The sequence below is a fragment of the Anguilla anguilla genome, chromosome 17 (assembly GCF_013347855.1).
Source record: "Anguilla anguilla isolate fAngAng1 chromosome 17, fAngAng1.pri, whole genome shotgun sequence".
Lineage (NCBI taxonomy): Eukaryota > Metazoa > Chordata > Actinopteri > Anguilliformes > Anguillidae > Anguilla > Anguilla anguilla.
Window position 1 is genome coordinate 12,976,045 of NC_049217.1, and position 24,467 is coordinate 13,000,511.

Below are 24,467 nucleotides of genomic sequence, written 5' to 3' on the forward strand. Positions count from 1 at the left end.
TTCGGTGTTGGTGACGTCCTCCCCAACTACTTGACAGCTCACACTACATCCAACAAGCTTTTTTCTTAACAGCGTGCGGAAAGTGAGAGACCATGCAGAATATGTTCTGCTGAAGCGATTCGTTTGCAGGCTTAACGGATTGATGTTGACTGCCACTATAAAGCTTTTCAAAATCTGTTGCTAATAAATCGTAGTAAATTATGTCAAGGTACCATAAAGCTGCCATTGATGGCTATTTGGACCTCTTGAAAGAGGCAACGAGGAAAGACCTGAACGCCCCAGATGAAGATGGCATGACGCCGACACTTTGGGCGGCTTTTCACGGTCACGTCGAAGCGCTTCAGCTTATCTGTAGCAGAGGGTGAGTCTGACATTAATTTATATAAAAATTTGATTATGTGGAATTTTGCGCCCTAAAAAGCCACTTAATGTGATTATATAACAACTGGGCTTACAGCAGAGAACAGAAAGCTTCCCCTATAGGCTGCCAGATCTGAAATCAGAAAACTTTTCCAAACCAAGTTTAGAGGCAGGCAATAGTCTATTGTAAACTGGTAAACGTAAACTAATTACGATTGAATGTAATCGTAAAAACGTGCATGCCTCCCCTGGTTTGCTGTCGAAGGTGTTGGTCAAATAGATTTCCGTAGTTTGTAAAAGTCTCCTGTAATGCAGATCTAGTCTATACTTCACTTCACAAAGGACTTAAAATACAGAGACCTATCCTTGATCAAAATGCGCTTAATAGCCTATTCATTACATTAGCCCACAGGGATTTAGCAGACGCTTTTATCCAGAGCGTCGTACACAACTTTCTTACGTAACATTTACATGGCATCAATTTATACAGATGTATATACTGAATGCAAGTGCCATGCTCAAGGGTACTCCAAAATATGTAGAGTATAGAGTGAAATTTCCTATTTTTGTAAAACGCTTAAGGCATTAGGATTTGAGATCAAAATATTAATATGATACAAAAGTACAGATAACCAGCTTTTATTTCATGGTAGCAACATGCGTTCATGTTTTAGCAATTTACAAAAACAGTGCTGACTATCACCAAACAATTGGTGAGCTGTTGACTTCACACAATTATTGTAACTAAATATTATATATTTTATTGCTTTGGTTTAATTTTACGTCTATCCATTAGGCCTTACCTTACTTTTGCACAGTTGATAATGAGGGGACAACACACAGACAGCTGTTTCTGTTAAATGGTAAAACATATACGCATTTAAACACAATGAAATAAAACCCGATTGTACTTTTGTCTCATATCCATCTTTTGATCTCCACTCTAAATGCCTTAAGTATATAGCAAAAATGAGAACTCACTCCGTTCCAACACTTTTGGAGGGTACAGTTAGCTACAACCTATGGCTATTGCAAATCCATCATGCCCGGACGGAAGGGAAAATCACCGAAAGTAAAAAATATTTAAAACATTATTTCAGTAAATGTGTACTACATTGTAAAACGGAAATGTTGCTAAATGAATCATGCGATTTCAGCTTTTAAAAAGTTGTTACAGCTTTGAAATAGTTTGTTTGAAATACTAAAACATAGTTAAACTTAATAGATAAAGACTTGTGAATATTTGAACAGATTAAGTTGTCTCATCAAAATTCTACCAAGACTGAGTAAACGGAACTTTATTGCTTTGCAGTGAAAACATAATTATTTAAAAGTAGACAAAGTTATGTCAACAAACAAGGAGCTGCAACAAAGTAGCTGACCATGATTATGACCAAACTTTTACGTGATCACTAGACAGAAATAGCCTAAATAAATCAAACGAACGACGCGCCTATTAGTTATGACAGTACTGTATATAATTAATGGATACCAATGTATGTCTGTAATTTATGTAAACGGAAGCTACGCAATGCAGTAGACCTCTTGTTTGTTTTTGTTATTTTTTGTTTGTTTGTTTTTTTAAAGGCTAACAAATTTAAAATGTATATATTTAGGAACCAACGGTTGACCGTTGAAGTCGGGCCTATTGGGCATTTTAAGCGTGAAGATCTGACTTCCTCATTCCATTCCGTCCATAAAATGAGAAATGATTACATCTCGCTTCTTCCATGAGCTTCCGAACTCTAGTGGAGGTGCGTTAACAATATCTGACTGAATGTATTCTAGCACACTATTAAAAACAGCAGCAAAAACAATTAACGGTTTGTTTAGAAATGCGATTCCCTTGAGTCATTGCCAATATGTAATCAGGCAAAGCAAATTATGCAAATACAGAACAATAGGCTCCGTTATTTCCCAACAGAACGTAGCCTATTTCCTTTTCGTTTTGATGTTCCGAGCCAAAACTCCGTATTTCGCTTCAATATTCTCAAGACTGGGAACACACTATTTTTGTCACTCACTTTAATGAATAACACTACTGCGATACAAAGAATTGTAGATATGTATTTTCTTCTGTTCGGCAGATTGCAATAAGCACAGGAATCTTACTAATTTGGAACCACGTGTCAGAGTCTTTTGTCCAAATTTTAGATTGTACAGACATGCTTGACTGACCCTTTTAATTGCTGTACGGTACAGTGATTAAATCAATAGAAACGAAATACAATAAAAAGATAAACTGTTGCTAGGCTGGTGCGATTAGGAGTTTTATGGCCGTAAAGGAAACCAACGAGAGGACTTTCATTCTTAATTGCTCACCGATTACCAAAAGAGTAGGCCACATAATATTCACAAGAGATAGCCCTGTATCACAGCCGCTTTTTCGCATACAGATAGAAAAGAAACTTTAAGGCACCAGGCTGATTTCTCTTTAAAACCTTTTGAATTACAACATAAACACCCCTCAGTGTTGAGTTTTCTGTGATTCTACACAGTGATACATGAAATTCATTCAACTACTTTCAAATTATTTCTTATATTAATACTTACATTGTAAATAATGGATGCTGTGTTAAAATGATTTATGAAAAATGATTTGATACTTGAAACACAAATGTGTATTTAACCCTTCTGTCTGCTGAATTGGCTGTGTGTGTGTGTGTGTGTGTTGTGTTTGGTGCTGACGGTATGACTGGCCTTCATCTTCATTTCATTCTTACAGGGGAGACCCCGACAGGAGCGACATTTGGGGTAACACCCCGCTGCACCATGCGGCCAACAATGGCCACATGGCCATCCTCAGCTTCCTGGTTAATTTCGGGGCCAACCTCTTCTCCCTGGACAACGACTTCCACAGCGCCATGGACGTGGCGGCGTCGCGTGACCGCATGGACTGCGTGCGCTTCCTGGACACCGCCGCCTCGCAGCAGACCGCCCGCAACGCCAAGAAGGTGGCCAAGCTGAAGGAGCAGGCCGCCAAGGAGGCCGAGCGGCGGGTGAAGATGTGCGAGAAGGTGAAGAAGAGGCACCAGAGCAAGATGGACCGGCTCCACCGCGGCTCGACGCTCGAACCCGGCCCCTCCGGCCACCCGGGCACCGGCACCGTCAACGGCGTCAGCGAGCAGTTCGACAAACTCCTCGCCTCGGACGCGACGGGCTCGCTCTCGGCTCGTGTCAAGGGCACCCTGCAGCGCAAGTTCGGCAAGAAGGAGAAGGGCGTGGCCGAGGGCCAGGGTGACAGAAACGTCATCTTCGTCAAGCAGGACAATGGCACGCTAAGCAGGCCCGGCTTCGTGGACGTCTTCAGTGAGCAGGACGAGATGGAGGACGGGGAGGAGGATGGGTCTAGGGGGATTAACGAGGACGACGAAGGCGAGGAGGAGGAAGAGGAGGAGTCGGGCCCGGCCAAGGAGTCCATATTCAACAGGCCGGGGCTGGGGAACATGGTGTTCCGGAAAAACTTCTCCCTGGAGATGGGCGTGGAGCCGGAGGAGTTTGCGGGTGCGGACGGCGACGACTTGGGCTTCCGGATCCGCAGCGAGGTGTTCCAGCCCGAGGAGACAGGGGGCGATGCGGAGCCCGACCTGCCCTGGAACGACGAGGACATTGGGCTGGATGAGGAGGACGAGGAGATGTCGCCACTGGCGGGGTTCTTGGCGGCGCTGGGCCTGCTGGACTACGCGCCGGTGCTGGCTCGCGAGCAGCTGGATATGGAGGCCCTGCTGCTCTGCTCCGACACTGACCTCAAGAGCCTGCGCATCCAGCTGGGGCCCCGTAAGAAGATCCTGGAGGCCGCCGCCCGCAGGAAGTCCGCCCTGCAGAACCCCGGAGCCATGGCCGACTGCTCGCTGTGAGAGAGGAAGAGGAAAGAGGAGGAAGAGCAGGAGTTAAACAGGGTCGATTTGCGGTTCAGCGTGTTCAGCGTGATTTTAGGGATTTTTATTGCCATGGAAACTGACGCTGTCGCTGTATGGTTCTTTCCACTGTAATCAGCGTGTGTGTGTCTGAGTGTGAGCATTTCTTAATGATACTTTCCAGTACATGAAGTTGCACCTCTTAATTAATTAATAGTGTGATTACACAAGAGAGTATCCACGCAATAGAATTGAATTTGTGTATGTATCAAGGATCCAGTGTCGACCAAAAACAAAAACCTTAGTTTATATGTCATTCAGACATCATCTTCATTTCAGTCATGTGTAGCAATTATTTGTACATGAATTTTTTTCTGTAAAAAAATATGATTAAAAATAAAGTTAATGTATGTACACCAATCGGTTTTCAACCCTGACACAGTAACTGAAGGAAACATGATTGTACAAAGCATATACGTTTCCTATAGCCCAGTCCTCCATCAGATGAGCATGAGGCTTAAAATAACTCAATCTTTATAAAAACAAACAGTGGAATGTCTTCTGTGTCTAGAGAAAAGCTCCTTACCCAGACTCACAGGGACTGGCCCAAAATAAGGAACACTGCAGCACACTGAGCTCAGGGCAAAAGACACTGTTTAATGAACTGGGGAGTCGTTTCGACATCTACAACACTAAAATCTTTCTCAGAGTCAAAAAACATGATTCGGTCCTCTTTTTTCAGCTGGCCTGAAGGGCGTTGGGATTCTTCCTTGTATAACGTCTTCTTTGTCTATTCTATGTTAGGAGTAGGATATAGTATGATGCACCAAGTGTGCAGCAAAAAAGGAGCCTGTGTATCTGCGCAAATATTTGCTAATGAATGGCTTGGCGTCCAGTCTCTCTCTCCAGCCAGATCACAACATAAGTTTGGAGAGTGACATCATCATCTATTGGACTTCCTCTCTACCGACAACGCCTCGTTCACTTCACTACACTGAACATACATTAATTTGAAACTGCATGCTGCATTCTGCTGCTGTGCATTTTATATTGCATATTGGAAGAGAGTATTTTAATGGCTGAGGTAAATTAGCTTTTTATTTGAAGTGAAATTTCAGGTCTGCCAATTAACCAGGTGGTCTCATTTAAGGGCCTTTTGTGGGGCCTCATAATGGTGAAACAATTGTTATTAATCTTCCTTATCACTCATAAATGGTAACAGAATTTAAAAAATAATATGCAGAAACCTAGAATCCTTCAGCTTTTTCAGCTGTTTTGGTTTTCCTATGATATCCATACTCTTGCTGTAATGAACATGTACATCATCATCACCATCATGATCATCATCACACTATTTCGCAGCAAAACAACATTAAGAATAGCTAAAATTGGAACACTTAGATCAACCAAATATATCTCCAAACAGTCCCAGTAAAGAGTCCCACGCATTCATACACACACACACACACACATACAAATGTTCACATGTTCAGCCAGCAAAAATCCACCTTAAAAAGCACATTAATCTAGTCCAATTCAAACACTAATGACAGTAATGAGTATGAAAATAACACACGAGATGCCAGTGAGCAGGTCATGGTCATGTGACAATCCCATTGCAGATGCTGATGCTCTGCTCATTTAAAATATTGCTGTACCATCAATTTCACACAAAAAACATTTGCAGTGATCCAACCCCACTGTGAACCAATGACCATATAAGCCGGTTACTCAAGTGCAGGCCAATGGACCAACGGACCAACTCCAGGTCAGAGCATGAGCAAGGCCGCTGTGTTTTGAGTGGGAAAGAGTTTCCACCTAGAGGCAAAATTAGCCAATGTGAACAACAGTGGCAGGTCCATCCTATGCATGTTTTTTTCTTCTATTAAAAAAAAAAAAACAATAGTTTTAACAGCAATGCATGAGCTGTATTTATACCCAGGTAATGAACTATTTTATTAGACAACAAACCCATTGGTCTTATTGTATATTAGTAATTTATATAAAAACTAAATAAAATGACACAAGATGCTGATCAGTTTGTAGAAGTTGGTTAACAACTTGTTTGATCTTTGGTCACGAATTCTGTAGAACTGTCTTCTTTTCTCGGCCCAGTTTTCCAATACTTTTTGATTACGAGTTCCGGTTACAGTACAGAAGTGAAAGAGCTTCCTGTATGAAGTCGTACTGGCATTTTGTCAATGCAGAGAATCTTTGGCGCTGCGGTTGCGTTAAAAGAGAGCGGTGGATGCTGGGTATGACGTAAAGTCGGCCATGTTTGTCTTTTCGTAGTGGTTGAAGGAGAGAGACCCAGTAATGAAGGGGATCCGAAGTCTAAGTCATGTATCTGTAAGACAGTTTTCACCATTCTCTGAGCCAAGTAGTTTCTTCGGCGCCGCATTTTGTATTTTGTGTCTTGCTGTATACAATAAATGAAATAAATAAGTTTAGGTTTTATGCTGGTCTCGCTAAACTAGCTACCTCGCCAGCTAGCCAGTCAGCAGCTGAAATGTTTAACTAGCTAGCAAGCTAGCTATAATAAGCTCAAATAGCTGAATTGTTATGTCTATGATGCTGTCAATTTATGTTTCTATCTTGTTATATATCTAGTCAGTTCCGATCATTGTGGATATAAATTTGATGATGGTTGTGTCAGGAAGTTCGTTCAGTAATAGGTCGCTAACGTTATGCCGGTTTTCATCTCTTTCCAGTGAAGGTCATTGCTTTATTTTCTTAACGTACCCTTTTCAATTTATTTGCTTCATTTCTGTCAGTTGGAAAACAACACATTTAAGCTAGTGAAGTGTTGGCAAAGTTAGAACTGTTAAAACGTTTGGATAATCATAATCTTCTCTCGCTAACTTGGCTGTGGTTCCGCTCAGATAGCTAACTACCCGGCTTGTTTGTTAAGCGCCTGGACAGTAATGTGCTCTTAAGGGAGGCCAACATAAAACTCAGCTTTAGCCAATGATAACATTTTTAATTTGAGCGGATGTTTGGTGCTATGTGTGATAGTTTCCCTTGTCGTTAGCTGTCAGTAACTGTGTAGATGGCTAGCTCCAATCAAAGCACGTATTGATCATTTCTGAACTGGCATCACTTTTATTATATCGGAAGTCGAAATGTGCGCAAGTCTGGGTTATAGAATTACGCTGTCGTTCCTTTTCCACTGACATTTTCCATCGTCTTTCCTTCATATTTTGACAAATCGGGCGGCGCTTAATAAGCCACGAAAGACAAATAATATAAATTAGCAGTAGGATAATATCGAGTTTATTTCGTTTCTGTACACTGCCCTGTTTCTTGCGCTGCCTCACATACTGCTTCAGGGGTCATTTCAGGTCGCCACGGTAACTTCTGTGTGGCGCACTGCCAGCTGTGTCGCAGAAATTTGAGAGAGCTTTTGAGGCTTCTGATTGGACTATTCACGTGATGTGCACAATTTTTTTAAACCACGCTGATAGTACGGTGGGCTGCCTCATCCAAGAATCCGATCTGCATAAACCAGTGGAAAACTGCGATGAGCTGCAAGTCGTTTGGTGTTACATGATTATCCTTCCTCGCGCCCGCACGGCTCGTTGCCAGGGGCGCGAAACCTGCGTGTAATGTTCTCCTCCTCTCCTCCTGACCCGCAGAGGAGGCTGTATGCAGCCCACGCCGCTCCTAAGCGCGACGTGGCGGCAGCTTCACAAGGAATCAGTCTTCAACTACAGGATGCGCAGGTCAGTGAGGTCATTGACCTATCTTTCTCTCCTACAGAAACGGTTCTATGCCGCCCCCCGGAGCACCAGGTCTCTGACAGAGCCGCTAAAAGGCTTAAATCTCCCCAAAAGGGCCGCACTCCCCCACCAAGATGCCCATGTACGTCTCTGCCGATCCCGCTGAGATCTCTAATTCATGCGTGTGTGCTTGCGCGTGTGTGTACTATTCTGTACCGCATGAACACGAAGGACGCTGCACATTTGTGAATGGGTGGTGGTAACGGCACATCAAAGCTAATGCTTATTTGTGCGCCTTTTATCTTGTAGACTCCACATAGCAAATCAACACGTTCATAATGGCTCATGAGATTGCTGAGTTGGTATAATGTATGCTTCCTCTTCAGTTTCACATTTCAAGTGCAAGTGCCTTCGTACAAATATTTATGGAGGGCTTTCTGGTATTAGTGTTGTTATGCCATCTGTAGAAGATGGCTGACCATCAGCGTGTAATATTTTGTGCGTGGACATGCGCTGACTGGACGTTGCAGGTGACCAAGCTTCCCAACGGCCTGGTGATTGCGTCCCTGGAGACCTACTCCCCGGCCTCTAAGATTGGCGTGTTTGTGAAAGCAGGAAGTCGTTATGAAACGCTGGAAAACCAGGGCGTCACTCACATGCTGCGACTCGCAGCCAACCTGGTGAGTACTGAGGATAAACAGTGTCTCGCAGGCCATCCCTCTCTCTCTCCCATTCTGTTTCTCTCTCTCTCACACGCACTCACACATCACTCCTGTTTAATTTCTCTCTTCTTTCTGTCTGTTCCCCATAACGGGTGAACTGGTTGCCTGAAGCTCCTGTGAATTTGTTTGTGTCAGTACTGCCTTCTGCCTTTGTGTGAAAAGCGTGTGGTCTGCGGGTACAGTAAGGGTTTAATAATTGCACATTGCGTGTGCAGTGAGGCCGGCTGAGCTCTCTTCCAGTGGTTTTATTTAGTCTCCCCTCCAGTCCGTCATGTTAAAGCAGCGATTTGGTGTTTGTTCCAGACCACGAAGGGGGCCTCCGCGTTCAGGATCTGTCGGGGTGTGGAGGCCGTGGGGGGCAGCTTGAGGTCAGTGCAAAAAATCTGGGGGCCCCTGATAAAGTTGAGGTCCCCCTGTGTGCCGCAGCTGAACCCCTGTCATACAAATGTCACGCGTGCGTGCGATTGTGTGCGTAGCTGTGTGTTTGTGTAAAGGTGTATGTGTGTGTAACTCAGTTTGTTTGTGTAAGAGTGTCTGTTCATTCATGGTATGTGCATTTGTCAAGATGTGTGTGTATCTGTTAGTTCATGGCGAGAATGTAACGGCATTTGTAACGGCATGTGTTTGTGTGTCCGCAGTGTGACCTCCTCCAGGGAGAACATGATCTACTCGGTGGAGTGCCTGAGAGACCATGTGTGAGTACTGTAACAGAGTGACAGGAAGCTGACCGTTCACTTCCTGAACGAGTGTCTGTACTCTGGGTGGGAAGTGTAGTGTAATAGTTAGGGAACTGTGTTTGTAAGTCCAGTGTTGTAGGCTCAAATGAAGATTACCATTATACCGTTGAGCAAATTACACGGCCGGAATAGCTCCAGTAAAACTATCCAGCTGAATGAATGCATTGCATGTAAAGAATGTAAGCTGCGTATTGCTCTGGGTTAGAGCATCTGCTAGCTGCCTTGAATGTAAATGCTCCATTAATGGAGGGATCATTTGAGCAAAGATCATATGCATGTTCATCGTCATGGCGATGCTTTTCTCAGTATTTGTGTGTGCGTGTATTGTAGAGATACCGTCATGGAGTACCTGATAAACGTAACCACAGCCCCCGAGTTCAGGCCTTGGGAAGTGGATGAACTCGTGTCTAGGCTGAAGATTGACAAGGCCTTGGCCAATCAGACTCCACAGATCGGTGAGCCCAGCGTCCTCTAAACCAACCGCTTTTCGTCACCCCAGAGTTGTCCCACCTGCTGAGCCGACGCTCTGTTCTGTGTATTGCAGCTGTGTTGGAAATGCTGCATGCGGCTGCCTACAAGAATGCACTGTCCAACTCTTTGTACTGCCCAGACTACATGGTGGGTCATGTGACCTCAGAACAGGTGAGGCCCACACCAGCAAAATGTGTGGCAAGACATGTATCACTGGCTGTTTCACCCCACACCCGTGTTACCTTGGCAACACATAGCGCCCACTATCATCCCGCAGTAGCATCGCCATGGCAACAGGTATAGGTTTTGTATTCTTACCACAGACCAGTGTCACCATGGGAGCAGGTGTAGTGCCTGTTTTATTAATCCAGAGCTGTGTTGCCATGGCAGCAAGTATAGTTCCGGTTCTCTCTCACCCACCCCAGAGCAGCAGGTACAGCACCCGTGCTCACCTCTCTTCCTGTTTTCTCCTCAGCTGCACTCTTTTGTTCAGAACAACTTCACCAGTGCGAGGATGGCTTTGGTGGGGCTGGGTGAGTTTCATTCGATAACCCTGGACCTGCGCCTGTGTGTTTGTGTGTGTGTGTTATTGCATGCGTATGTGCGTATGTTTGTGTGTGCACGTGCAGATTTGGGCTGTATTCTGACTGTGTTTGTGTGTGCACATGCAGATTTCTGCTGTGTACTGACTGTGTGTGTGTGTGTCCACGCACGTGTGTTTGTGCGTGCACATACAGATTTGTGCTGTATACTGACTGTGCATGTGTGTGCACATGCAGATTTGGGCTGCATTCTAACTCTGTGTTTGTGCGTGTTCACACAGGTGTGCAGCACTCTGTGCTCAGGCAAGTGGGCGAACAGTTTCTAAATGTCCGCAGCGGGACGGGCGTCGCCGGGGCCAAGGCACAATACCGAGGAGGTAAATGTGCCAACCGTGTCCCATGGCATTGAGCCATGTATGCTAGGGTGCAGTAAGAGCAGCTCCCCACTAGAGGGAGAGCGCATTGGGAGAGCTGACTGGGCTTGAATGCAGAAATTGATATAACATAGGGCTGTGACGTCAGGGTGTACATGGTCATAATATGAAAATAAATGGTGTCGGAAGAGGCTGACCTTTGACCTCTGACTCATTCCTAGGTGAAGTGCGGAACCAGAACGGCGACAGCCTGGTGCATGCCATTTTGGCGAGCGAGGGGGCGGTGTCGGGGTCGGCGGAGGCCAGCGCCTTCAGCCTGCTGCAGCGCGTGCTGGGGGCGGGGCCTCACGTCAAACGCGGCTCCAACACCACCAGCAAGCTGAGCCAAGGCATCGCCAAGGCAACCCCCAGCCCCTTTGACGTGAGTGGCGCCGCTGGCCCGATCACGTGACCTCCGGTTAATGGCCCAGAGTTCCAGTGTTTACTGTAAAGCTGCGCTGAGACAAGTCCAAGCTCTTAGACGAAAGCTTGGGGCACAAATTCAGTTTCATTTCGGCAGCCATTTTAGGTCTCCAGGTTAAAATGAGCGTCTGTCTGTCCTGCTTACAGTGAGCTAAACGCTGCAGGGGAAAGCCAGTGACCTCACCTGACTCCTCCTCTCCTCCCTTCCTCTGTAGGCCTGTGCTTTCAATGCTGACTACTCCGACTCGGGGCTGTTTGGGGTCTACACCATCTCGCAGTGCGACTCTGCAGGAGATGTGAGTATTGCAGGTCACGCTCCAAGATCCTTCAGTCTCTGCTGAGCCTGGTAGCTGAAGTGGAGTATGCACTGGGAAATGGCCGAGTGTTAACAGCCATCTCCCAGTTATAAGAGCTCTACTTATGACTCAAAGGTTGTGGGTTCGATTCCCAGCTGGGGTGCTGCCAATGTACCCGTGAGACTCTGACAATACCATCTGCTAAATTTTGAAATTGTAAAAGAATGTACATGGCTGCAGGTATGGGCGGGGCTAAGTACTCTCCAGCTGTAGAGAGGGGCGGTGCTTTATGACAGAGAAAGTGCAGTGTGCCGATGGGTGTTACCCAGGGTTAAACGAACAGGTGTGCTCGTTTCCACAGGTGATCCGGGCAGCCGTCGCCCAGGTGGACAGCGTGGCACAAGGAGGCCTCAGCTCAGCTGACCTCTCCAGGGCCAAGTGAGCAATCGCACCTATACCCCCATTTTTATCATCCTGTTCCAGCACAATCACACCTCCTACACCCCCATTTTACCATCCTGTTCCTGCTCTGTTCCACATGCTTAGCCTTAGTCACACACTTAAGCTGGATGTCTGCTTGCTGCGGAAACAAACTTAGGATATAAATGAGCTAAAAACATGTAAGAGACCCCTCAGATACACCAAACAGCGTAAGTATCTGAGTGGCGAAGGAACGCGTATAGTCTTACCCAGGGCTACTGGAACGGGATTCATTTAATGTTATCTGACTCCAAAATGGTGTTTTCACCTTTCCTCTGTGCTAACAGTTATACATAGAAGGAGACTGCAAGTGATCTGCCAGTAGTAGCTCTATATGGATCGCTATCTATCTTGGTAGACACGGATGTGCCTCTGGCATGTGTAGCCTGCATAGACACAATTGTGTATCTTGCTACAACACTAGTGTATAGGCGAGTGATTACGAGGTGCGGATATCCTGAGTTCTTTGCTTATGTCAGGACCCTGAACCTGCTAGATGTGCGGCGTTAACAGTCAAAAAAGAATGCCAAGTTTTACATAATGCTGATCCAGTCAGATGTTTTGCAACTGAGCACTGTTTCATCACCACACTTGCTGACACCGTCAGCACAGTAAACAGTCTAGTTTCATTTGAGGGTTTGATAAAAGACTTCTGTGAACTGTCCTGCACATACATTTGTAAATAGCGCCATGTTCAACTTCGTATGAAGTATACGCCCAGCTTTAGCCTTAGTCACGCACTTAGCCTTTGTTACGCATTTAGCCTTCGTTGAGCGTTTAGCCTTCGTTGTGTGCTTAGCCTTAGCTACATGTTGAGTGTGTTTAAACTGTGAGTGAGTGAGCTGTGTGGAGCTGCTGAGTAGAGGAGCGTGCATGTAGCATAGCGCTGAATCAGGTCATGTGACTCTGCAGGAGCCAGCTGACAGCGGAGTATCTGATGGCTCTGGAGTGCTCGGACGGGGCCCTGGAGGTGATAGGCCTACAAGCGCTGCTGGGAGGGGCCTACCAGGCCCCTGACACCGTCATCCAGAACATCAACTCTGTCACTGCCGACGATGTCATCAATGTGAGCCCCCGTCTCTGTTGGAGCGCGTGATTCTGGTGACCGTGAACACACTGGGTTTCAGCACTGAGAGAATGCCCTGGTTCTGTCTGTACAGGAAGCAGAGAGTCTCTAAAACACGAGCATCCTCACACCTCAGAGTAACCTTCCCACACCACACTTAAGTGCACATAGAGCTCCAGTATCACTTTGCACCTAAAATTCTTCTCCTGTTTTTGGAGACACATCCTTATAGTGTGAAATGTAGGATTTTGCTAATGGTTCAGAAGTAGCCCACAAATTGAGCAGGGATGAATGTGCATTTGAGGGGGAAAATAAGTCTGTAATTTGGATCAATTGTTTTTTTACACTCTCTTCACCAGGCTGCAAAAACGTTTGTGACTGGGAAGAAGACGATGGTATCTAGTGGACATCTGATGAACGTGCCCTTCATAGATGAATTGTGAAAAGTGAGGTTTGAATCGGCCCAGAGATGTGCTCTCCATTGCTGCTCAGTCAACAGATCCACTCACTTCCGGTTCCCATGGCAACTTTGTCCCCAGGAAATGACTGGCAACAGCTTATCACTGTTCATCGTCTGGTCTGTGCTAAGTTTGAAGACACAGGATAAATGTTCCAATTTTGTCCACTACTGTATATCCAATGTAAATTCATTAAAATGTCTGTCTATGCTATTTTTTGTGGGTCTGCTTAATTTTTAAAAAATATTTCCCTGTTTGATTGTAACAGCTGCATGTCTAAAAGCCATTGAAAATGTTTAAGCTATAGATGTAGCCTTTAATGAAGCAACCTAGTCTTATTTCTTTGGATGAAATGTAAAAATTAGAAATTATTCTTTGTTGTACAGACTGTTTCTCCCATAATTCTCAGTAGCTGGAAATGTTTCACCGAGGTGCTGATGGGAAGTGAAGTTCTGATGAAAGGTTGTGTAATTTGTAACGGCAGCTCAGTATATCACCTCTCATCAACCCACCTGGAACACTGTAATGTTTACTGTCTTGTGAGGAATTAAGTCCTGATGGCATCCATGGTCCTTAAATGGTCAAGGCGCTCACTTAGTTGTGGTGCTCATGCGCTAGCCTGGTTCCCCCTTGTATTTGTTCATATGCCAGATGTTACCACAGTATATGAGGGCGTCACATTGTACAAGAGTGAAGAGTGGTGTGACATCCCCAAGGACTCAGACCTGTGACCTCCGAGCAGTGCGACCTGTTTCTTTACCATCATACCTGAGGACAACCCCATATTTATATTGCATACATAGCAATATGGTTGTGTATTCCCCCAACGTATCATGGAGAGTTGGTTCACAAGGATGTTTTGACTGGCTGATAAGTCTCACAAGACTTATGCAATTACAAACACAAGAGCTTCCTTTAACCAACACTTGAGCCCCCTGGAAATTATTGTGTGACACAAATTTGAGTGGTTCCAGTTTTCGTGTGGCGACTGAACATGCAGCTAATTGTGACAGTTGGTCATTGTGAAACGGTAAAGTATGTTTTTGCCCTAGTGTCCCAGGATAGTCGTTCTGTTTTATTACCAGGAGGGGGAGCCAACGAGCTGAGAAAATGCAGGGTGCGGTATTTTCCGTGCAAAACTTCAAACCATTCTTCTGTCAACTGTCAAAATGCAGTCAATGGGCCTCATTCACAAAACTTTTCTGAAATTATTCTTGCTGTTATTTAAAATGCTCCTACGAAAAATCAGCATGTGCAGACCTTACGTATCCCAAGTGTGTGAGATGATGGATTCTGACTTTGTAAATTTTAAGCACAATCCTGTTCATGTGATTAGCATGAGGAAACAGCCATGAACAAGTACAGATAAGAAAAAAATTATGAATGCTGACATTTTCTTGAAAACATTCTTACAGTTTACAATCAAATGTGATCATACATGTTTCATGAACGAGGCCCAATGTTCTGGAGTTTATATCAGAAATAAATAAAATGTAGTTAATAGTTAAAACTCAGAGGGAGAGAGAGAGAGAGAAAAAAATCAGGGCTCTTAGGTTCAGTTGGCCTGTCATCCTTTCTGCTGCCTCCTCAACTACCATAATGGTAATTGTGGAAAAACAACCCTGCCTCTACACAAGTTTGTTCTCCCCTCAATGAAAGCAGTTAAATTAATCTTGCTAATACCCCTTTGCATTCTGTCTGCTTATCTGGATAGTTAATGAAACAATTCCTTCAAACTCTCCCACCATGGGTACATACAACAATATGAACAAGGGTATATTAAGGTATGTGCAACAGCACCTCTCATAGGATTCATACCTACAACGACCTGCTTACAAGCCCAATTTCTTAATTGCTCACTTGGCACAGCAACAGCATGGTAACAAAGTCAATGCCATTTCATCACTGAGATTTAAAAATATATATGTATAGAAAGATGCTATTACATTGAAATATAAGAAACGGGGTGAAAGTCGAATAGATTTTCACACTCTGTTCCTACAATGTCCACACACAGAAAAGAGCACTGTCCTGCCAAGACCCCTGTTAAGGGCATATCATATCGCGAGATTAGAACTCCCCCGAACGCGAGGATTGAGGAGGGCTGTTGTGTCTGTGGAACGCGCTGCGTGTGGATGCTAGGTGTAGTGAGCTGTTTTAAAGGGAAACGGGGAGGTACAATTCCCCGATGCGATCACTGCACCGGATGCACGTTTATAGTCACAGATAAATATTGTCCTGTGTAAAGCGTACGCTTCTATGACTGCTCGCTTTATTGATGCAACTGGCTAATTTGCTAACGGGTCCGTGCAGATGCCATTCCAGCGGAGGAAAAGGGGACATGAATACGCAAGACAGTATGGCTTTCCCTCTTCCTGTAGGATGTGTTGAAAACAGAGAAACGGTGCAGCTGTACGCCTTTTAACTTACTCGGATATCTGTTTTCTTCTTGAACAAGAATACTTTACTGCTTTAATGCGCTCGCACTGGTGGATTCTGATGTATTGACAGGGCCGCTGTCCGACCCGCACGGCTCGGCTGGGCTCAGTGAGTCTGCAGCTAGCTGGATCCAAGGAGCTGGAGTGCGCTGGGGCCTCGGTTTTATAATACACATTTTGGGAGCTCTTGGAGCTTACCAAGGGAAAGGGTCGGAGGCCAGTCCCCCGGTGACAGATGTGACATTGGGGAGAAATCATTGTCCTTTTTGTTTTGTCCTTTTGTTATTTTGGATTTGAATGGCATATTTGAGTTTCTGCAAGCAAGGCGAAAGCCGTGATGATGGAATGATGGAGGGTTGAATCTCAACCATTCTAATACGTCTAGATGGGGCGAGACAGAACTGATGAACCCTAACGTTAGCTAGTTCTACCCCCAAACCAACACCGCTATCCGAATTGGGGAAAACGGACCCACTCTCCACATCTGGATATATCTACACCTCTCTGTCTCTCTTACCCATTTCAAAACCCCCCAAAGGCATTCATAAAACATGGATAAACTCACTATAATCTCAGGGTGTCTGTTCCTTGCAGCCGATATCTTTGCCATCGCAAGTATTGCAAATCCAGATTGGATCAACACTGGAGAATCAGCAGGTAATGGAAATAATATTCTAGCGGCATTTTCTAGAGGAGCAAATTGACGAAAGTTATAACGTTATCTGTGGATATATATATATATATATATATATTTATATATATATATACATATACACACACACGAGCTAGCTGTTATTGTCTTCTGTTAGCTAACATTAGCTGTCTCAATACAAGCTATGGAATTTTATTTGGACCCGATAATGATTCGTAACAGATTAGTAGCTACATAGCGAGATAGCTTGTTCCTGTCGTTTTATGATCCCTATAAATTAGCTAGCTATCGTTTTGGTTAATCCTTGAAACAAAGATATGGGCTCTTCAATCGAGATCTATTGACGTCTCATCAGCATCGACATCTTTTGTTTAAGTCTTATCCATTGGGTGCGTATATTGAATATACAACTCGCCTACGGATCAACCTAATAACCAGCAAGCACTTTAGTAACACGTTCCTTTTATTAAGTAAAGGGTTTTCTAGCTAACTTTTGGCCATTATTTTCAGAATGATGGTTTGCCCGTTTCTGTATGATTAGCAGAAAGGGGTTTCTGAATGCTAGCAAACTTTTATTTTATCGTTTTCGGTTTGCAGGTGTGTTGAACGTGAAATGTCCCATAACTAGGGTAAACGTGGTATGGGACCTGTTCGTAGTTGTGTAGCTTGCTTTTAATATTTTCTGTAACGTATCTATTATATGACTGTTGCTATCGAACACTGGCTAATCAACTATAATAGCTAAGTAGCTCGCTGTCTATGATTTGACGACCGTAAACTTAAGTGATGACGTCGCTCAGCGTGCGCAGCCTGGAAGTAAATTACATTTATTTGATCGCTGAAAACGATTATAAACTGACATGTTCGATCGTAAGGTTAAATACGTGCTTATTTAGTTTGGTTGGACTTTGGTTACTGGTGCGTGAGGAGCAGCAGTCACTCGTGAGCCTGTAGTAGTCTTTTTTGATTGAACTGTGGAACAGTGTGAGGTTAGAATGTGTACCTGGGTGTTACCCTGAGAACTCCGGTGTGAACTCCGCACATACTGGGGGTTCGTCTGTCACGACCGCTTCCAATGAGCACTGACTGTGTGCTAACATTGTGCATGCTCTGTGTGTGTATGCGTGTGGGTGAATAGGTATTTAAGTGTGTGTATGTGTGTGTGTGTGTGTGTGTGTGTGTGTATTAACCTTTTCCGTCTCTGCAGCCTCCCATTTCGTCCAGTCTTCCTGTTCAGATTGGTGCATGTTATGACTGAACACTAATAAGTGAATTTATTAGCCACTGCAAGAACAGTCCATTTGATATTTGCATTTAATAAGTTGTCGGTAAATATGATCTGAACAGACATTTCTAGGCATGATACTCAGCATGTCAGGTCCACTTCCAGGTATATTACAAAAATGATTGTTCTGGTAGAGGGTGGCATCACACTTCTGTACGAGACTCTCTGAGCAATTAGTCCAGCGCTGACTGACAGCGTAGCCTGTTTTTAGTCGAGGGTTTTATGTGCATTTCCGCCTGGCAGGGTATCCTGCTGGGTTTGTTGTTTGTCATTGGGCAGGCTCCTGGAGGGCTTTCAAAGTACTTCATTTGGAATGTGAAGTCAGTGTTGTGAAAATGCATGATGTTGCACAGTCACTTTTATTGCCAATTAACACAAAGTGCCTGGAATATATATATATATATATATATATTTTTTTTTTGCATCTCTGTCCTCGATACACGCTTTTATAGTCCCTCTACATCAGGGCTGCCAAACTCTATCTTTGGAGATCTGCTGTCCTGTAGGTTTTCATTTCAGTCCAAATTTAGCACACCTGATTCCACTGTTTGGCAGCTGAATGAGCTCTCTAGCTGTTGAATGAGGTGTGCTTTGTCAGGGTTAGAGTAGAAACCTACAGAATCTTCAGGAACAGCGATGGGCACCCCAGCTTTACATAGATGCATTGTATCAGCAGAGAGGTCAGAGCACAGGGTCAGTCACATTGCGGCACCCCTGGAGCAGTTATGGGGCTCGGTGCCTTGCCCAGGGGCACCACCAGCTGCATGTGTGTGATCCTGAGTGAGTGAGCTGCACCGTGATAGCGTACTGTGCTTGTGTTCGCATTTGCTGCACTGTGATTGGACAGTGCTGCATTTGCTACGCTGTGATTGGGTACTGCGTTTGCTGTGCTGTGATGATACGGTGCTGGCTGTGCTGTGATTGGGTGCTGTGTTTGCAGCACTGTGATTGGACAGTTCTGTTTTTGCTGTGCTGTAACTGGACAGTTCTGCATTTGCTGCGCTGTGATTAGGTACTGCGTTGCTACACTGTGATTGGACAGTTCTGTGTCTGCTGTGCTGTGATTGGGTGCTGCGTTTACGCCACAGGTGCTCTGACGGTGGGATTGGTGCGGCAGTGCCAGACAATCCACGGGCGCGAGCGGACCTGCATCCCTCCACGGCTCCCGCCGGAGTGGGTGATCACGCTGCTCTTCATCATCATGGGCATCGTCTCCCTCTCCCTCACCTGCGGCCTTCTCATCGCCTCGCACTGGCACCGCCACGCCACCAAGTACGCCCGCTGGATCGCCTTCACCGGGAGTGAGTATACCTAATGCCACTTGTTTTCTCCTCCACGTCTTTAATGTTGTCATTTCACATTCCTCTGCAGCTTCTAAGCTGCATTTCTCATGCGCTTTATGGTGAAGTGACCCCTAAAGCCAGGCCGTGTTCAGGGCCTGAGGCACAGGGTTTGTGCTTCTGCACGCTGGAGGAATGGGAGGATTAGCGTTGGATGAAAACACCATAGAGATAATGCGCACGCTTCAGCGAGGGAAGGTCTGGTCAAATGAAACTGCGCTCAGAAACCCTTTAGCCCACGTGCTCCGTAGCCTTCAGTGGAGCCATCCTCATTCCTGCGGGATTCGAGTTAATCTGGCAACCTCCGAGGCTTGTGAGCTGTGTTATGGTTGGTCCTTTTGCACCGGGTTGAAATGTCTTGCGGAGGTTGCTGCACGTCTGCCTGCTGCGCTACAATTTTGTGTCTCGCTGTGTTTCGGATTACGTGCGTTTTGTTTGTTTTTGTTGTCTTTCCTTCCCACCGTGTCACAAAATGGCTGGCAATATTTTAGTTACAGCACCCCGTCGAGGCGTCTGTGTGGGTGTGATGATGAAGTAGGCCGCGGACGCGGAACGCTCCTTGACGAGTGCGCCCGCTGTCTCCGCTCTGACAGGTGGGCGTTGGGAGGGGAGGGCGTGCTGAGTCCTTCACTGTGAGCGCCAGGGAGTGGAGGGAGGGATTCGGGCGGATGAATTTAGAAACGTCAACACGCTCAGCTATTGTCTGGCTATGTGAGGGTGCGATTGGTGGGGTATTTTGGGGCGGACAAGCGGCTTACCGGAAAGAGAGAGAGTGCGGTCAGTGGGAAAGCCAGATCCACTGGTGCTGGGGTCCGGCGAAGGCCAGCAGTGTAAAGCGGCATCTTCATATGTTGGTATGTTTTCGCTAGAAACAAATGGTGGGGTGACCCTTTTTTGGATGACGTGTCTGAGTCACTGTCGAATGAGTGACTGGCTTTAATTTTAAGGTAGAACTTATTTAGCCTTTTCCCATTAAGAGAATTGTACCATGGCAAATTCAGTGCGCTGTTAAAGCACAGTTAAGCGTTTGATGCATTTTATTTTAATGCTTAGAATAGCAGTGCTTGACAAACCAGTCTACTTTTTTTAAACGGTTGTTATCATCACACTCCCGGAAATTGAGGTGGGTTTGATTTTGTCAAATTATGTTTTTACCGTGCCGGGTGGTTCTCCCGTGTGTTCATCCATGACGAGGTCCCTCTTCGAGTTTTATTTTCAGGCTTTAATCTTGTCTCCTTGGAGGTGAACGGTACCATTACATGGCGTAGAGTGAGCAGTGGTCACACCCATGAGCTCAATGTAAAAAGGGATTTTTTTTGCACGAATAAGGTGAGACGCAAGCATTTGCTTCGAAACCATGAGAGCATAAAGTAATGGAAGGCTGGAAAGACGCTGTGCAACTGCTTCTGTAAGTGCCAGGGTGTGCGTGTCATGTACGAACACTTAGATTGGCACTTTTTAACAACTGCCAGACTCTAGCTGCCCCTCTTCCAAGGTTAACAGGCAATTCCAGAAAATGTACTTGACTTTTATGGCACTTGGTGTCCGTGCTGATGGTAATGATCCGGGTCTCGCATCCTGTTCAAATGCTTTTTAAGACGCAGTGTACAAGGACATTTTGGCCTATAATTATTGCATATAATTGATTAGTCTTCTTAAAACTGACTTGACTAAATACTAGTCATGTTGCATTTTTTTCCTCAGAGAAATTACGTGCACTTTTCCTCTAATTTCACAAACATTGGAAAAGTTGTGATTTCTGTTGCGAAAGTTAATTCTCGCATATCAGAATCCTGACTGCTATGACTGCACATGCTCAGTCGCAGTATTTAAGCTGCTTAAATTAGATGAGTCCCGCTCTCTCCGTATCTCCAGCACTCGTGATTCAGTTTGTGGGGCTGGGAGCGGTGGAAATTGCCGGGCCTGGACCTGACCGGAGCGCGCAAAGTGAATTAGGAAGTCTCTGCGCTGAAGGACGCCGCGATATCTCAAATCTCTGTCCTCATTCGGAGGCGAGGTGGCTTCTTTTCCATTTGGAAGCACTCGGGGATGCTTTAAAAATGGCCCCCGTCATTGCCCCTCATAAAGACGAGGCAAGTCTACGGGAGGAAATTCTCCCTCTGCCCGCGCAAGCAGATGCTGCTCCTATTCTGGCTTCATAAAGGCTTTTATAAGCCATGTCACATGAGCTATGCCCTGCATGAATATTAAAGGTAGCATTCATTGACCTAATGTGAGAGGGTGATAGTTAAATTGATTTGTGATAGATTTTGTGTCTTTTTTCTTTCTTTTTTTTTTGCTCATTCCTCCATGGAAATTTGCTCCGACTCTGCCAAGTTAAGCGGAGCATCTGTGGACAACAGTTTTCCTGTCATACTGCAGATTTTCAGTTGGATTTAAGCCTGGGTTTTGGCTGGGCGATTCCATTAGGCCTTCTCGTTATAAAGTCATTTCTTTGTCATTTTGTTGTGTGCTCTGGGCCATTTTCCTGTTGGAACATGAATCTTCACTCTTAACACAGATCTCTTGTGGACCGAAATGGGTTCTTAGAGGATTTGCCTGTATTTGGCCTCATCAGTCTTGGCCTTGACGGAGACAAGCTTCTCTGTCCCTCCTCCTGAAAGACAACCCTATAGCATGATGCTGCTCCCACCATGTTTGACAGTACGGTTGTTGTTACCTGGCTAATGGGGTGTGTTTGGTTTGCGCCAAATGTAGCACTTTTCTATTAGGCTTAAAAGCTTTGACGTCAGTCTGATCAGACTGCAAAACCTTTGTCCGGAAAGGTCTCAGGGTCTGTCTCATAGCTTGTGGCAAACTTTCTCAGAAGTGACTTCTGTCTGGCCACTCACCCAAAGAGGCAGAATCTGTGAAGTGCTCGAGAGATTGACCTCTGGACAGTTTTCCCGCCATTTTGGCCATCAGCTCAATGTGTCGGTGTTGTGACTGGTCTCTTGATCCCTTCTCTGACAGTAGCACTTCCTGTACCTTTTGCCACTTAGCGAGTTCCACAGACAGTTCCTTTGTCTTCACTGCAGCCTGACCGTTCTGATCTGCTGTTTCAGTTCTGCAACCTCAATGTCTGTGATATTTATTCTGCCTACATGCAAATGAACACTGGTGGGTTATGAAATAAACATAGGTGGGCCTCATTAATGTACTTAGTGTGATCTACCAGGAAAATATAAGTACATCTGGTGAATACTTAACAATTAAGTCATTTTCAAGTTTTATTTTAAATATAATTTTAAAATGATAAATAATTAATAGGGGAGTGAATACTTTCTGAAAGCACTGTAGTTGTAATAAGCCATATAGAAACTATTGTTATCTCTACAATATAGCTGATTGGTTTCTTTGTTCGTGAATTATTTCTGCTTTCATGAATTATCGGCTGTGCTTATATACTGTTTCCTGCCAGTGGGGCATTTGAATGGAAAGTGAAGTGAAGAGTTGCTGTCTGGAGCAGTACTCTGTGTGGGGAAGATAGAGTAGGTTGTTGGGATTTTCTGGTCTATTACATCATCTGTTGGGATCCTCCACTGCCTCTGGCCCCCCTCCCAGCATTAAAACATCATTAAACCATTCATTATTATTCTTTTGTGTCATTGTTCCTTCTGGAAGCGTTGTAGCATTTCCAGAGCGGCTCACAATGCTAAGTGCTTCTACCGCTTGTAAGAGCAGCGGCATCTACGGAGAAAGGAGCGCTAACGCTAGAGCGGCAGGAAGTGCTATTTGTAGCTTCACCAACCAGACTGCAAATTACAGTCATCTTTCTTGATAACAATGATTGTATGAAGTGAAGACGCTGGCTAACCGTTTCCTCTCCCTCTTCTTCCCGCAGTGATCCTGTTCTGCATGGCCGCCCTCATATTCCCCATCGGCTTTTACATCAACGAGGTGGGAGGGCAGCCCTACAAGCTGCCCAACAACACGGTGGTGGGGTCCTCCTACGTCCTCTTCGTGCTCTCCATCTTTTTCACGATAGTCGGACTTCTGTTCGCGGGGAAAGTCTGCCTGCCCGGCTGACGGTGCTCCTCCGGTGACGTCTGTTTGAAATTCCAGCGGAGAGGGGCTTCTGTGAAGACCGGTATTTCAGAATGACCATCAAAGCAAAAAGCACAAAAAAAATCAAACAGAACAAAAAGGGCCTAACGATGAGCCCCGCGGCGCCGCAGAGCATGACCCGGGCAGCAGGGGGCGTGGGCACGCCCAAACGCACTGCCAGCTGTGTGGTTGCCATGGCAGCTGCTCCTGCACTGTGACATCACACATTCAGAGGACCTGTATTTCACTAATGACACATTTGTAATTATATATATATATATATATATATATATATGTATATATGTATATATATATATATATGTATATATATGAATCTTTTACCCTCTTCCTCAACTGTTCGTTTTTGTGTTTATTATGGTTTTTATGATTAGTATTATATTTGGGTCCCTATATTCACAAAAGTATGTCGAGAAATCCTCCGAGTATTGACCCACTGAAGTGCCACCTCTACTGCCCCCTGGTGGCAGCTCAGGAAACAGGCTGTGCAAAGGCTGCAGTACCTGGTAGATTCCGGGGTGGGGGTGGGGGGGGGGCGGGGTCTCTCAGAAATGTGCCACACCGGAGAGGGCTCATACCCTCTGCAGTTGGAGAGGGGAGGAGAGGGGAGGAGGGGAGGGGGGGAAGGGGAGAGGGGAGGAGAGGGGAGGGGGGGAGAGGGGAGTGAGGAGTGGAGAGCCAATGTTAGGGTGGAGTGGCCAGTGTTTGCCCATCCTGAAATCAGAAGAGGGGAGTTAAGACGTTGAGCTGTACGTCTGTGATAAAGCTTGGAGTTTTATTTTTCATTCATCATCGTTCTTATTATTATTATTATTAATATTTTGGTTTAAAATAAATGCCGGGCTGCAGGTCCGGTCCGTGTGGTACTCTCTCTCTGAGGCAGGAAGGCCTGGTCTGGTGATGTCACCGAATGGAACACAGGCGCAGTGTCAGTTCTCATGTTTTTCTGTGATTGGCTTACAGACCTGATTCTTTCTTTCTGTTGATTCCTGATGGATATGAAAATAGTTTATATTGTTTATGGTTTTGTTATTGTGCCATGATATGTTTTATATTGTATAAAATGTAAATTTATGAATTTATGTTGGATTGCTAAAGGAAGCACTGTGTGTTGACTAAAGAACAACACCAACAGTGTGCATT

At 45.2% G+C, this 24,467-nt stretch overlaps 3 protein-coding genes across 4 annotated transcripts; all 3 read left to right on the top strand.

The window, feature by feature from the left end:
- Positions 1 to 26: 26 nt before the first annotated feature.
- Positions 27 to 4,637, top strand: anks4b (ankyrin repeat and sterile alpha motif domain containing 4B). Its single transcript, XM_035397452.1, has 2 exons — positions 27 to 361; positions 3,086 to 4,637. The coding sequence occupies exons 1-2, from the start codon at positions 201 to 203 to the stop codon at positions 4,215 to 4,217; spliced, it is 1,293 nt and encodes a 430-aa protein (XP_035253343.1). The 5' UTR covers positions 27 to 200; the 3' UTR covers positions 4,218 to 4,637.
- Positions 4,638 to 6,427: 1,790 nt separating this feature from the next.
- LOC118217364 (cytochrome b-c1 complex subunit 2, mitochondrial) lies at positions 6,428 to 13,757 on the top strand. 2 transcript variants are annotated; one of them, XM_035399308.1, is made up of 14 exons: positions 6,428 to 6,566; positions 7,853 to 7,939; positions 8,467 to 8,616; positions 8,962 to 9,026; positions 9,297 to 9,353; positions 9,726 to 9,850; positions 9,940 to 10,037; positions 10,342 to 10,399; positions 10,690 to 10,785; positions 11,004 to 11,203; positions 11,460 to 11,540; positions 11,902 to 11,978; positions 12,933 to 13,086; positions 13,446 to 13,757. In XM_035399308.1, the coding sequence occupies exons 1-14, from the start codon at positions 6,534 to 6,536 to the stop codon at positions 13,527 to 13,529; spliced, it is 1,365 nt and encodes a 454-aa protein (XP_035255199.1). In that variant the 5' UTR covers positions 6,428 to 6,533; the 3' UTR covers positions 13,530 to 13,757. The 2 variants fall into 2 exon arrangements, with proteins under 2 accessions (XP_035255199.1, XP_035255198.1); XM_035399307.1 differs by lacking the exon at positions 7,853 to 7,939 and adding an exon at positions 7,977 to 8,078 and having other exon boundaries at positions 6,455 to 6,566.
- A 1,874-nt stretch (positions 13,758 to 15,631) lies between these two features.
- mosmoa (modulator of smoothened a) lies at positions 15,632 to 23,390 on the top strand. The gene is made up of 3 exons (XM_035397238.1): positions 15,632 to 16,639; positions 19,008 to 19,220; positions 23,104 to 23,390. The coding sequence occupies exons 1-3, from the start codon at positions 16,534 to 16,536 to the stop codon at positions 23,286 to 23,288; spliced, it is 504 nt and encodes a 167-aa protein (XP_035253129.1). The 5' UTR covers positions 15,632 to 16,533; the 3' UTR covers positions 23,289 to 23,390.
- The last annotated feature ends 1,077 nt before the right edge of the window (positions 23,391 to 24,467 follow it).